The 14,077-nt window shown below is 40.4% G+C and overlaps 1 protein-coding gene and 1 pseudogene across 1 annotated transcript; both read right to left on the bottom strand.

Annotated features, from left to right (window-relative positions):
- Positions 1-3,741: 3,741 nt before the first annotated feature.
- Positions 3,742-4,602, bottom strand: LOC133724910 (uncharacterized). Its single transcript, XM_062151828.1, has one exon. It carries the CDS (start codon positions 4,600-4,602, stop codon positions 3,742-3,744), a length of 861 nt encoding a protein of 286 aa, XP_062007812.1.
- A 3,088-nt stretch (positions 4,603-7,690) lies between these two features.
- Positions 7,691-13,078, bottom strand: LOC133724328 (uncharacterized; annotated as a pseudogene).
- Positions 13,079-14,077: the final 999 nt, after the last annotated feature.

Here is a 14,077-nt window from a genome sequence, read left to right as displayed (position 1 = left end):
CTTCGTTTCCTTAGTAGGTTGTGACTGGTGGAGTGACTGGTGGGATCTATGGCAGCTCCAGTGCATGGATCTCCGGCATTGCTTTGGATTGGCCCAAATCTTCCATTTCTCAAACACTGAATTCAAAACTCTTGCTGCAACATCAATTACAAGGATTGAAACGTTTATGTTATAAACACAAAAAAGACTGTGCCAATCATATGAGTTTTCCATTAAAAAATGGATAACAGAAGGTCAGAAGCTTTTGGCTGGGAAAAGAGGTTTTTTTTTTTTTTTTTTTTGGTCTAATGAATATTCATTAAAACGGGCAAAAGCCCACAGAGCCCAGTAAAAAACTGAAGCTGTTAATACATCTAGAAAAAAAAAGATCTCTTTCGAAACTAAACCAGGAAGGAATAGTGAGAGAAAGAAATCCTACAAAAAGTATAGAACCACGACAGGAGTCGCCTATCCCTCCGGCACCGGCGGGCACGGGAGGCCATCGTTTCTGAGGACAAGAGACAACGATGGTGGTGGTCGGTCGACCCATCTATTCAGACCCACCCTCGACTTGGCAAGCGAGGCTGCAGTGTGCGCAGCCGTGTTCGCTTCTCGGGGAATCCATTCCCAGGTAACATCTTCAAAAATCCTGCTTCTTCTGTGGATTTCTTCAATTATAGGAAAAATTTTCCAATTCCTGTGGGCTGTAGTAAGATTGAGTTCTTCTATTACTACACGTGAGTCAGATTGGACTCTTACCTTCTTCAAATGGCTTTCCACAGCTAGATTAATGCCAACAAGCACCGCTTGGGCCTCTGCTATTTCCACTGAACCACTCATAGCGTTTTGGGAAGCACCGCATATCGGCTTTCCAGTCTCATCCCTTATAACCACACCTAGGCCTCCTGTCGACGGTGGCTTCCATGATGCATCACAATTAATGGCCGCATAGCCTGGAGGAGGGGGCAGCCAACATCCTTTGTTTATTGGGGCTCTGACAATTGGGGTAGGAGTTGTTGCTTCCCGATATTCAAAAGCCAATCTGCTTCCAAATTGGATCACATGGGAGGTGACTAGCTGCTTCTTACTGTAGATGTAATCACACCGGGCCCTCTAGATGGCCCAGCTGATGGAGCTGATCAGGGTAAGTACCCAATTTTTCTCTGATGCAATGGTTACTGTATCCATTATCTTCAACAGCCAGGTGTCAATACTTGTGATGTTTTGTTTGTCTACAACTAATCCCAGGGGCGATCCAAACCACACACCCAATACCCATGGGCATAGTAGGATGGTATGTTCTATTGACTCTTCATAAGAGTCGCAAATTGGGCATATAGGGGAAGATAAGAGTTTTCTCTTATGCAGATTCAGAAAAGTAGGGATTGCCCCACTTAATACTTTCCACAGAAAAGACCTGATTTTCGGTAGGGTGTTGATCCTCCAGATTTGCTTCCAGACTCTTGTAGTTACACTATGTGAGGTCCCAGGTTTGGAAACCCCATGGTTTGTTGCAGTAGCATTGAATTGTGACTGGATCCAATGGTAACCCGATTTCACCGAATACACCCCATTCTTATTCCAAGGCCAGATGATCTTGTCTTCTCCTCTCAAATCCCCAATAGGAACCATACGGATCAAATCCACCTCAGAGGGTTGTAGTAGATGAAGGATATTTCCCAAATCCCAGGATCGGGTATCCCGATCAATCAGCTCATGCACGAAAGTGGGAGCGTTTGGAGGAATGGGTCCTTCCAAGAGAAGGGGTCTGATATTGGGAGGATGAAGCCATCGATCCTTCCAAATGTTCACCCTGTAGCCATTGATGACTTGCCAACTAGATCCATCAAACAGGGCATCCCTAGCTTGAATCAGGCTTGACCATCCCCAGGAAGCCCTGTGGCCCTTCACAGCCTGAGTGAAGTCGCAATTAGGGAAGTATCTTGCTTTTAGTACTCTTACCCACAGTGACTCCGGTTGCTCCAAGATCCTCCAACATTGTTTTGTTAGAAGAGCTAGATTAAAGTGATTTAGGTCTCTGAAACCCATACCACCATCTTCTTTTGGTTTGCAGAGAGAGCCCTAATTTTTCCAGTGGATCTTGTTACCCTGATCCGATACCCCCCACCAGAAGTTGCCTATTGCCGAGTTGATATCATCACATAAACCCTTGGGGAACTTAAAACAAGCCATTGGGTAGGCTGGTATGGATAGAGCTACTGACTTTATTAGTACCTCCTTCCCTGTTGTGGATAGATGTTTTTCCTTCCACCCTTCCAGTTTTCTTCCAATTCTCTCTTTGATATACAGCAGAGCTTCCTTCTTTGACCTTCCCTAAATGGTCGGCATCCCCAAATAGGTTCCAGGATTTTCAACTTCCACAAAATTTAGTAAAGCACACATAAGTCTCTGCATTTGATCAGGGGTATTGGGGGAGAAATAGATGCTAGATTTGTCATTGTTAACCATTTGTCCAGAGGCCCTGCAATACTCAGTGATGATAAGTCCCAACTGCCAGCAATTTAGAAGAGTCGCTCTTAAGAAGAAGAGCGAGTCATCAGCAAAAAACAAGTGTGATAAGACTGGGCAGGATCTTGACAACTTGATACCCAAAAGAGAGCCATCATGTATAGCTCTTGTTAGGCGCAGAGATAGTACTTCACTGACAATTAAGAAGAGGTAAGGGGATAGAGGGTCACCCTGTCGTAGCCCACAGCTAGGCTTGAAAAACTGACCCGGATTGCCATTGAGTACCACAGAGAAGGAAACCGAAGTGACACACTTCATTATTAAAGTAACCCACAGCTGAGAAAAGCCAAATCTTAACAGGGCAGCTTTTAGGAAATCCCAATCCACACGATCATAGGCCTTGTTCATATCAAGTTTGAGTCTAAATTCATGGTTCCCACTCACCCGCTTCAACCTTAGGTAGTGAAAAGCTTCATGGGCTAGTACTAAGTTGTCTTGGATAAGTCTTTCCGGGACAAAGGCATTTTGGTTTGGGGAGATTAAACAAGGCAGCAGAGTTTTCAAGCGATTAGCCAACAATTTTGCTAGTATTTTGTAGGAATTGTTGCAGAGGCTAATGGGTCTAAAATGGGTAGTTTTTTCAGGGTTTGGGATCTTTGGGATTAAAACTATGTGGGTTTGGTTTAGCCTCTGCAAGCTAATCTGTCCCTCCCCGAATTCCCTAGAGGATCTAAAGACTACCTCATTTACCAAGTTCCAATACTTGTGATAGAATAACCCCGGAAAGCCATCGGGTCCTGGAGCTTTCAGGGCCCCTAGCTGGAATGCCGCCTCCTTCACCTCATCTAAGGAGAAAGGGGCTAACAGGTTTGCATTCATCTCCTCCGTGATAACCGGGGATATACCCTGAAACACATTACCCCAATCTCTTTGTCCTGCTCCAGTAAACAACTCTTTAAAATGGGATTCAAAGGCCCGTCTGATATGCTTCTCCCCTGTAATCTAAGAATCACCCGTATCTTGTATCTTAATGATTCGGTTCCTCTGCCTTCTCTGAATAGTAGACAGATGGAAGAAACGTGTGTTAGAGTCCCCTGTTTTTAGCCACTTGACTCTTGACCTTTGGTGCCAATATTTCTCCTCCTTGAGCCATAAAGTGCCCAGTTTTGCCTCAAGGTCAGCTTGTTCCCTTTCGCTGCTGAGAGGCATCGCTACCTGTAGGTTCTCCAGTTGCAGCAGACAGTCTTTTATCTCTTCCTTGTTGCTCCTTGGGAATCGTTTCCTACTCCACTTCTATAGATTAACTTTACAATTGTTCAGATTGTTCTCCCACTGTGATAAGTTTGGCAGGTTGGTGCTACAATTCCAGCTGTCATGTATGACTGAGTAAGTTTCCTCCTCTTCAGCCCACTGGGCCTCGAATTTGAATTGGCCCCTCCTCTTACTCAAAATTGGGTTGGAGGTGAATAGGATTGGATTGTGGTCCGATCCTATCCTTGTGAGATGAGTGACACCTGAATTTGGCCAACTGAGGAGCCATTCATCACATACTAAACATCGATCAATCCTTTCTTGTAGTACAGTTATACCATCTTCTTTTCGGGCCCAAGTATACTTTTGTCCCTTGAAACCAACATCCATAAGACAATTAGAGGCAACAAACTGCTCTAAGTATCTTCTTCTATTCAGGTTCCCAGGGGTGATCCCTTCACGTTCATGCAGAAACAACATTTCATTCAAGTCCCCAATCACCATCCAAGGGTTGCCATCAGGTCTTCTTTTATTGTACCATCTGTTCCAGAAATTCTCCTTCTCCCCATGGTATGGTGGGCCATACATCCAAGTGACTCGGATCAAAGAGCCCGAATCCGGAAGAGTAATTTCCGTATCAATGAAGTATTTGGAGTAGTCATTCACTTTCACCAAAAAATCTTCCTTCCACCATAAACTTAAACCTCCTGCCGTGTTCACAGGATCCACGTAGTAGCTGTGGGTGTAACCCAACTGTGTACGAATAGAATCAACATAGCTATAACATTTGTGAGTTTCCGAAAGAAAAATAAAATCTGGTGTATGGGAGTGGGCAATCTCCCTCAATGATTGCACTGTCAAAGGCTTACCCAGGCCTTGACAGTTCCAAGCAATGCAATTCATTGGGGGCTTGCAGCTGCACTGGGCCAGCCACCACAACCCTGGAGGTGGGTTAAATCCTCCATACCAGTATCTTTTGTTTCCGTCCTACTCAGGCTGGGAAAAGAGGTTAGCAAAGTGGTGATAGGTCACTTCGTCCTAGACCATTTATGTGCAGGGGCTGATTCAAGTACATGAGTGGGGGAACTCAAGCCACTTGAGAGTTTTGGGCTTAAAAAAAAACCTATATACATATTATCTGTTTTTTTTTTTTTTGGTATATTGCCTTTGTCAAGCCCACCCCAAGTCCCATACTCCCGATGACTGAAGTTTAACTCATCGGCTCTCACGTTCTCTCAGACCTTAGTCCGTCCATCTCTTCGTCTTCTACTCTGTTTCTTCTAAAAACGTCTCTGAGTAATAAAATTGGTGAATACTTTAACTCCTGAAATTGTAAGCATGTATTTAAATCTTTTTCAATTCAATTTGGGGTAAATTTTAGGGTTAAAGATTGATGTCGAATTCAATTTGGGGAAAATCTCATGTACATATGCCAAGCCTTGGGCAGAGACAATCATGATTGTTTCTTCAACCACACCTGCTTTGCCTTCTTGAATTCGTGGTTCACGCTCAAGAGGTGAAAATCTCTTTTCTTTGGGATTTTCCTCTGTTACTTGGGTTCTGCTGCGTTTTTTATTCCGAACACGATTAATTGATCTTTATGTTTTCTTCTACTTTTGATAAGGCTTTGGTCTCATATATAAGAGGTCAGGAGTTCGAGCCCCATCAAGGGTAGGAATGGGGTGGGGTTTCTTTTTTTTAAAAAAATAATAAATAAATAAAATAAATAAATAAAAGTTTTTTTTTTTTGGTGGGTGTTGTGTCACTTAGTTGGTTTGATACTTTGATTAATTGGATAATTGATTACAGTTTGATTAAGTTGATTACACCACTGTTTATATGGGTTTTTTTTTTTTTTCATATAGAAGTTATTGTTATGAAGTAATGAAGTTGATGACAGTCACTTTTAGCTCTTCTGTAACAAGAAAATAAAAAAAGCTGTCATTAGAAAGATTTAGAAACCTTGAAGTGGGTCAGTGGTGGCATTTGTAGCTAGAGGTTGAGGAGCGGGAGCAGAAACTTGAGCTTGTGCTATACCAGAGATGCCACAAAAGTAAGACCAAAACTGATGAGGAGGCACTTCCGGACATGATTGATTGATGACAGATGGACACAATGAAATTGGGTTCAGAGAGGGATCAAAGTAGCAACAAAGTTGAAGAAGAGTCGAAAGACGCACGCTTTTGAGCTGACAGAGACTTGACCTGTACAAAGACTTGTTCTTCAGTTAGACCTGTCACGAGGTGACATCTGTCCATTTGAAAAAGAGTGATTCCAGGAGTACCTAAGTCTTCTAGGTGAGCATTGAGTGTGACATGGACGCCAGAAGTACCCAAGTGTTCTACTTGACCTGTACAAAGACTTGTTCTTCAAGTAGACCTATCACGAGGTGACATCTGTCCATTCGAAAAAAATGTGATTCCAGAAGTACCCAAGTCTTCTAGGTGAGCATTGAGTGTGATGTAGACGCCGGTCCATGCATGATAAAGGCAGAGGACAATGGTTTAATTGCTACATTAATAGGAAAATTAAGAAATCATTTATGCACATAATATATGGTACACCTAAAATAGGCGTAAAAATTAACGCCAAAATCTTAGTTTACACATGTCTAGGGATTAGGCAGCCCCCAACTATCAAATACTATTAGCAATACATAAAAGAAATAAAACTAAAATATGAAAAGAAAGGGAGGAGAGAATGGCGGCAATGGACTGATGTTGTGCGTCCAAAGATGTCTACAATGATGCCCTAAAGTCCTTTTTATACTGCGTCAAGACTTCTTATCCTCCATAAAAATAAAATATGAAAAGAGAGGGAGGAGAGAATGGTGCCAATGGATTGATGTTGTGCGTCCAAAGATGTCTACAATGATGCCCTAAAGTCCTTTTTATACTGCGTCAAGACTTCTTCTCCTCCAATAATTATGATATTTGAATTCCAATTAAAGAAAGACTTTATGAGGAATTTTCTGATTGGTTCTCAAATCCCTAGAGATTGTAGGACTTTTAATTCTGATTTCCTTGAGAGACTCCATCAAAATATATCACCTTTAAAATCTCGAATTCTTCTTCCTTTTTAGCTCTAGGAGACAATCTTTTCTTGTTTGGACTCAAATTCACGCACAGCTTGGCCTCCTTGTACTAAATCGGTCATAACTTTTTCTAGAAAAGTGATATTCACGAACCGCAAAAACCTATGTAAACTAGACATCTGACGCTTTCCATTAATATAAAGATCATTATCTGGTTCGTCCTAAGCTGCTCTCAATACTCTGTCGAATTTGACTGATCTGCACAGGCAGATTTGCTTATTTTGCCTCTCAATTGCTCTTTTGCTTCTTTTCTTCTTCGTTGCTCCAAAATACCTACAAAACAACTAAACAAAGCAAATAACTAGAAAACATTGAGAACTAACCACGAAAATATAGAGGAATTTGATATAAATAATGTACAATTATGCTCCTATCAATATACCAAATAGAATGCATAAATCTAAACAATGCAAAATGAATAAAAGTTAGAAAAACCTTAAATAATATGGCCGAGTCTAGAACTTAGTTCTATGTCTTTAAGACGAAATTGCCTCCTCATCGGTGCTTAAAGGGTTTCAATGGCAAACGTCTCGCAGGATACAATGACCTTCTTCTTGTGGTAGTTGCACTCCAAACCTCAAGAACAACGAACTAAGATTGTGTATGATCTCTCTCTAGAAAAAGACCCATTTGATTTTCAAGATACTAAGAAAGAAGCTATATGCATGATCAGCTAAACCATGGAAGCTATATGCATGATCGACGATAGAAAGAAGCTAAACCATGGAAACTACGGGCCTTAGTAATAGTTCAAGGTGTAGGCCAGCACTGAATGGCAGCAACTTTTTCCATATCAGCACTAACACCGGCAGCAGAGATAATGAAACCCAAGAATAAGACCTGCGGCTGTAAGAACGAACACTTCTTGAGGCTAGCATACAATTTTTCTTGACGAAGTGTGAGGAATACTGTGCGAAGGTGCTCTAGATGCTCGTCACGAGTCTGACTGTAGATAAGTATATCATCAAAGTAGACTGCCAAAAACTTGCCAATGTAGGGACGTAAAACATGGTTCAACTCTCATAAAGGTACTAGGGGTGTTAGACATGCCAAAAGGCATAACTAACCATTCATATAGGCCGTCAGGTGTCTTAAACGTGGTCTTCCACTCATCACCCAAATGAATATGAATCTGATGGTAGCCACTACGTAGATCAATTTTGGAGAACCACATAGAACCAGTCAAGTCATCAAGCATATCATCAATCGTGGAATAGGAAATCAATCGATACTTGATGGTAATTTTGTTGATGGCACGACTATCAACACACATTCGCCATGAAATATCCTTTTTAGGTGTTAGAAGAACTGGTACAGCACATGGACTAAGGCTATGTCAAATGAAACCTTTGTCCAAAAGACCCTGAATTTGCTTGTTTAACTCAGCCTGTTCAGTAGGATTCATGCGATAATGAGCGAGGTTAGGAAGTTGTGAACCGAGAACAAGATCAATGGCATGGTGGATCTCCCACACAGGTGGTAATTCATTAGGTAATTCGTCTGCAACCACATCAGTAAAGTTATCCAAGAGATGTTGAATATCCGAATCAGGTGAAGAATCGGGGTTAGGAGCAGAACTTTCTTTTAAGACCAAGGCAAACATAAGACCAGACTCTTGACTTGCACGTGCAAACTCACCTAGGGTCAAAACATTGAGTTTGTGCGGCTCAGAAGGAGAGATAGATGGGGAAGGACGAGCTACAGGTTTTGCGGGCCGTAAGGTAATAGTGGTGCCACCATGATGAAAAACATACGTATTTTCTCACCCAAAATGATGGATATCGCGATCATAAATCCATGGGCGCCCTAGAAAAATATGAGCAACATCCATAGGAAGGACATCACAATAAAGATCCTCATAATAAGATCCCAACTTCAGAGGAACAAGGCATCTTTCGGTAACAGGTAATTGTGTCTTGTCAACCCAAGCCACACGAAAAGGATGGGAGTGAGGTTCGGGAGTAAAATTCAATTTTGTGATGGCAGATTTAGAGACCACATTCATAGTACTACCCTCATCAATCACTAGCTTGGAAGAACGACCATTGCAGGGAACAAATGTATGGAAGATATTAGTACGTTTCTAGGCATCTGAGTCTAAAGGAACATAGTAAATACAACACATGACCTGTAATTGGGGATGTGGATCACCGTTAGTGTAGCAATCATCAAGATCAAGATCATAGACATCCTCCATTGGTGTTCAATAATTTCCTCATTAGCGACCACATGAAAATTCTCAGTTTCTATAGGAGCAAGGGTCAAAGTGCGTTGAGGGCAATGAGAAGCAATATGGCCCTTGGCATGACAATAATGACACTCAATTTGGGGAGAAAAAGTTGAAGGAGCAGGGGCCTTATTCACAGAGAATGGAGGGTGAGGACTGGCAGAAAAATTAGGAGGACGAAATGAGGAGGTAATGCCATGTTGTGTGACATGCGACATAGCGGAAGTAGTTGAAGAAGGAAGACTAGTAGATGGAACAGAGCATGTCATCTCTCACCACTACCATGATATAAAAGGAAAGGGAAAGCAAATTGGACTCGTGTTTATTATTAGTGAGCCACATTACTGGATAAGCAACCATTGCAGAAATAACTCCAATAGCCAAACCTGATTTTCTTCTTTTCATTTATGAAAATATACAGACAACCAGCGTACATGGTATTTCTCAGATTGAGGAACATACCAAGTATGAGTAAGAAATTGTGGTATGAAACAACAGTACTCTCACGGTTGTCAAGTCAAAGAGACTAATGAGCATCCGATTTTTGTCGAAGCTATGTAGATGAAGCTTTTTCGTATACTAGTTGGCTAACAGAGACACAATAGTTCAGCTTGGCAATTCCTTATTATTCTTTCATATTTGAGAAAGTTAGCTGATGGGAGAGCAGAGACTTTTCATCATTATCATCCAACTCAATGCTCTCGTTGTGCTGCATATTCTACGTCGATATGACTTTCATCTTTTCCATTCAGCACTTTTGATTCTGAGACATTAAGTTGTGAATATTCTTGTCTTGATGCAGCACAACTAGTTTCCAGATGTTGCATTTCTAATTCTAACAAAGCCTGCATTCTTGCCCGTTCCCGGTATCTCGGGTATGTGTAGTAAAGGAACGAGTAGATTGAGACACAGGGTGTCATAGGAATTGCCATTGTAGTGAAAAGTGCCTTGGCAAGTGCTGCAGCATTCTCTCTATCTGTTTCAACCTCTACAGAGTCTGATGATCCTTTCGGAATTGGTTTGTAACCAAAAACGTGCTGAACCAAAATCCCAACAATTGGGGGAGCAAATGATGGTAAGATGGATTCGAAAGATTGATCTAGAGCATAGATGCTCGTACGGGACATCTCAGGGACGATCTCTGCAAATATTGGACTGTATCCAGCTTAGATATTGAACAATTCCCAAAAAAAAAAGAGTTATATATGAGATCTCGTTACAATTAGCACAAAAATTGCACAAGCATCACATGAGTACATGAACAAGCTGCATCTGAAGTGTAACTCTAGTGAAGATGATTTAACAACCTTAACTCATTAACACTAAAATTGAGAGTTCAAGCAAAGAGGTATAGTGAAGGGTGTACATAAGTGCATTTACTTGAGAATTCATGCCTACATTTGTTTCTGTCCATGACTTGATGCTAAGAGAGAGCATTTCGGTGTTTGCTGAAGAAAAATTGAAAGCAAAGATGAAGGAAGAACTATTTAGTTGAGACTAAGGGGCATATAGACCGAACTAATCAAACTATCAGGACGACAAACTTTTGAATAACTCAATGACCTGAGAAGATTTGAAATTATAATGTTGACACAACTTGTAAAGCTCACAAAAGTTGCAGGTTAAATTTCCACATGAAGGACCTTTCTAACCTACTTATAAACAGTCCTCCGCACGTGTTAATACTATTAGTATTACTAGAATATTGCTATTCCAGACTGCTAATTTTTTAGCCCAAAATAGAAAATCTGAAACAATTGATCAGTGTAATAAGTATGGAACTTTCTTTAGAGACCTACCAAACATAGTTAAAACAAACCTCTTCAAAAGTTCATTTGAGCAAAGACTATAAGAAACTTATTGTACACCCTCTCTCAACCTAGAAGATCACTCTACCCCAAGAGCTATTCCCACTTTTGAACACAACTCACTTTGCTTCTATACATGAAGACCCCAAGAGTTGCTCTTGACCTCTCCTCGTCCTCTCCTTTCTTTCCTCTACACAAGCTTCATCTACTTATACCATTGATAGAAGTCTCTAGACTCACTTCATCAATGCTCATTCATGAATCAACCACCCATCTCCCACATTTAACTCCCTAGGAAGACTAAAAGGTCAAAACATGAATTTAACTATGCATTTCTTCCCAATGCATCAACTTGACCATGCATTTATACCCAATGCATGCACCAATTTTTCATGCATAAGTTGTCATCTTGAATGCACAAACCATTAATACCATGCATTCATGCCATGCAAAATATCTCTACTAAGGAGGGATAGGCACCAAACCTAATACAGAATTGTGCGGTTATCCCACTCAATAACAGATTTCACTCTTTCTTTCTTCCCCACCCCACAACAAAATAGGAGGAACATTGAAAAGAAGAAGGAAAAAAAAACTTCTTTTTAAATACTATAAGACAGAAAAAGGAGACTACGAAACAATGATACGTACTTGTTAGTTGCCGGAGCATTCCAGGAAGTGAACCATCCCATGATGAACAATACCAGCCCATGCATGAATCCGGTGGATTGGTCATCAGGCAACCCCAGCAGCAAAAGAGCTGCAAAAGGAATGGCTGATCCTGCACTTATCTGTGAAAGAACTATCCTCCCAGCATTGGGAAACGGTTTTGCAAGGACATCCCCCATTTTTCCTCCAAAGAGACTTCCAAGTGAGGCGCCAATTATATATATGGTCCAAAGAACTGCCGTTTCTTTGTGGGAGAAGCCAATAAGCTCCAACCACAAAGGAGCAAATGACAAACCTGACCAGGGGAATGATCCAAAGACACCCTAAGCAATGAGTATTTGAAAAGTTGGGATTTTGATAACTGACTTGGATTCTTTAATCAGGTTCTTCACTTCTTCTGAAAAAGTACGTGGCATTTCATCTTTAGCTCTACCATTGTTCTCTATATAGTGCGGATCATTAGCGAAGAGGCGAACCAATATACCGACTATGACACTAATGAGCCCAACCAGATGGAATGCAATTGTCCAACCATTTATATCCATTACTGAAGTGGAGGCTATTAGTACAGAAAAAAGACCACCTATTATGGAGCCTAGATTTCCTGTTAGTTGTAACCATCCAAATGTTGTACCATCTGTTGAGTCAGCAACAAGTGACTGAATGGCAGGAATGACTATGACAATTCCAATACCATTTAAACCTCTTGACATAGCAACCTAATAACCAAATCAGACAACTAAATGTTGAATTATAATATGGAATCAAGTAAATGAAACAGGTTCTTATGTCAGAATAGTAGAGTTTAAAATACGAATACAACCAATGCAATGTACTGAGTACATGAAGAAGCCAACGAGAAAAGTGGCGGCAGCCCATAGAAAGATAAGCACCAAGAGCAATGACATGGGCTCGGTTGTGACGCATAGCAAGATAAGTAGCAAGTGGGTAGCAGGAGGATTGGACTATGGATCGAAACAGAGTCAGAGAGCCTGTGTGAAGAGAGGCTCCTACTTCTTTGTAGACTCCAGGCAATAGGGACTCATCAGCTCGCTGCATAATACTGGTTGGATTGACCAGCACTAGTGTCATAGTCTCTGGTTTCATGGCTATCTCTGTTTGCACAGAAAACAGAGGACTCTGCCAAAGCCCAAAATAGAGGAAGACGAATCAGAGATTTGGAGAAGACGAGAGGTCACATTTTTGGTTGACTTGGAACGAGGTTGATGTGGGACCAAGTAGATCTGGGATGTTTGACATGTGTAGGGTTAGGGTTTGATAGGTTTAGAATGGAGCAGTGGAGATTTGGAGCTTGCATGTTCTTATTGAGACCAATCTGGAAATAGTAATAGGTTGCTTTTTATGGAAGGAAAGGAGAAAGTTTTGCATGCAAGAAGTTCGGGATCTGCTTTTTACACATTTTGAAATTACTTTGTCTTAATTTACCTTAATTTGTGCTTATTGAGTTTATTTATACAGTAAGAAAACTTACGGGATGACAAGGCATTGAGCAATACTCTTTGAGTCGGCCTCATGGCATGTGTGACACATTATAAAATACACGTTATAAAAGAGAGTTGTAAAAGACTACAAGTGTCACACTCTTTAGTAACACATGAATGTCATCGTTAGTTGCAGTGACACACGAGAAATAGCAGAATAGCTTCATGAATGATGGGATCATCTCTCCTTCAAGTTTTTTTTATTTTCTTTTTTAACAAAATATATATACATACAATCCTTCTTGGCTAAGGACATTCTTACCTAAGCTTAGGTACAGATTTCCATTTTTTTGCCACTTTTCGATCATATATTCACATCTTAACCGTTCAATTTTTAGGTCCTAATGTATAGATCATCTTTGCAAAATTTCAGCAAAATTGATGATCGTTAAGGAATGCAAAACTGCAAATAACAACAATATACACTAACGGTTCTGGTTTGACAAATTCGGTTCGTTCGTGTAAATTGCAGTTTTGGATGCCTTAACGATCATCAATTTGGTTGAAATTTTGCAGAGATGATCTATACATCAGGAACTAAGAATTGAACGGTTAAGATGTAAATATGTGATCGAAAAGTGGGCAAAAACTGGAAATCCGTTCCTAAGGCTAAGGTAAGGACATCCTTAGCCAAGAAAATTTGAATACACACACACACACACACTATTATTAAGAGAACCCACTTTATTAATTAAAATGAGCGTGAAAAGACATAAAGACTCCCACACCATATATTAGTTTCAAATCATTTTTAATATTTGAAGGTTATTAAAGTAAATAACAAAATACTAACAAAACAATTAAAAGAAAAAAATATTTAATAACTACTCATATGAGATATTTTTCCATTAACCCTATATGTACGTCGATAACTTCCCACTACCATCATCACTAGATAACTTCCCACTATTCTCATCTATAACTTTCCATTTTTCTCTCTTTTCAAATAACTAGCAAGACATAAACATTATATTTATAATTTATAAATTTTAAAAGAAAAAAATTAAAACTAAAAATCTACTTTACATGTGCGTAACAAAGCTTTACAGGTAGTCTCGGATGCCTTGAAAAGCTTTGT

This window comes from Rosa rugosa, chromosome 1 (assembly GCF_958449725.1).
Source record: "Rosa rugosa chromosome 1, drRosRugo1.1, whole genome shotgun sequence".
NCBI classification, from domain to species: domain Eukaryota; kingdom Viridiplantae; phylum Streptophyta; class Magnoliopsida; order Rosales; family Rosaceae; genus Rosa; species Rosa rugosa.
Note: the sequence above shows the minus strand (reverse complement) of the source record. Positions and strands in the feature narration are given on the sequence as shown.

What these genes read in the sequence shown, in the direction of transcription:
- LOC133724910 (XM_062151828.1), bottom strand. Translation starts at nt 4,602, where the DNA reads ATGAATTGCATTGCTTGGAACTGTCAAGGCCTGGGTAAGCCTTTGACA.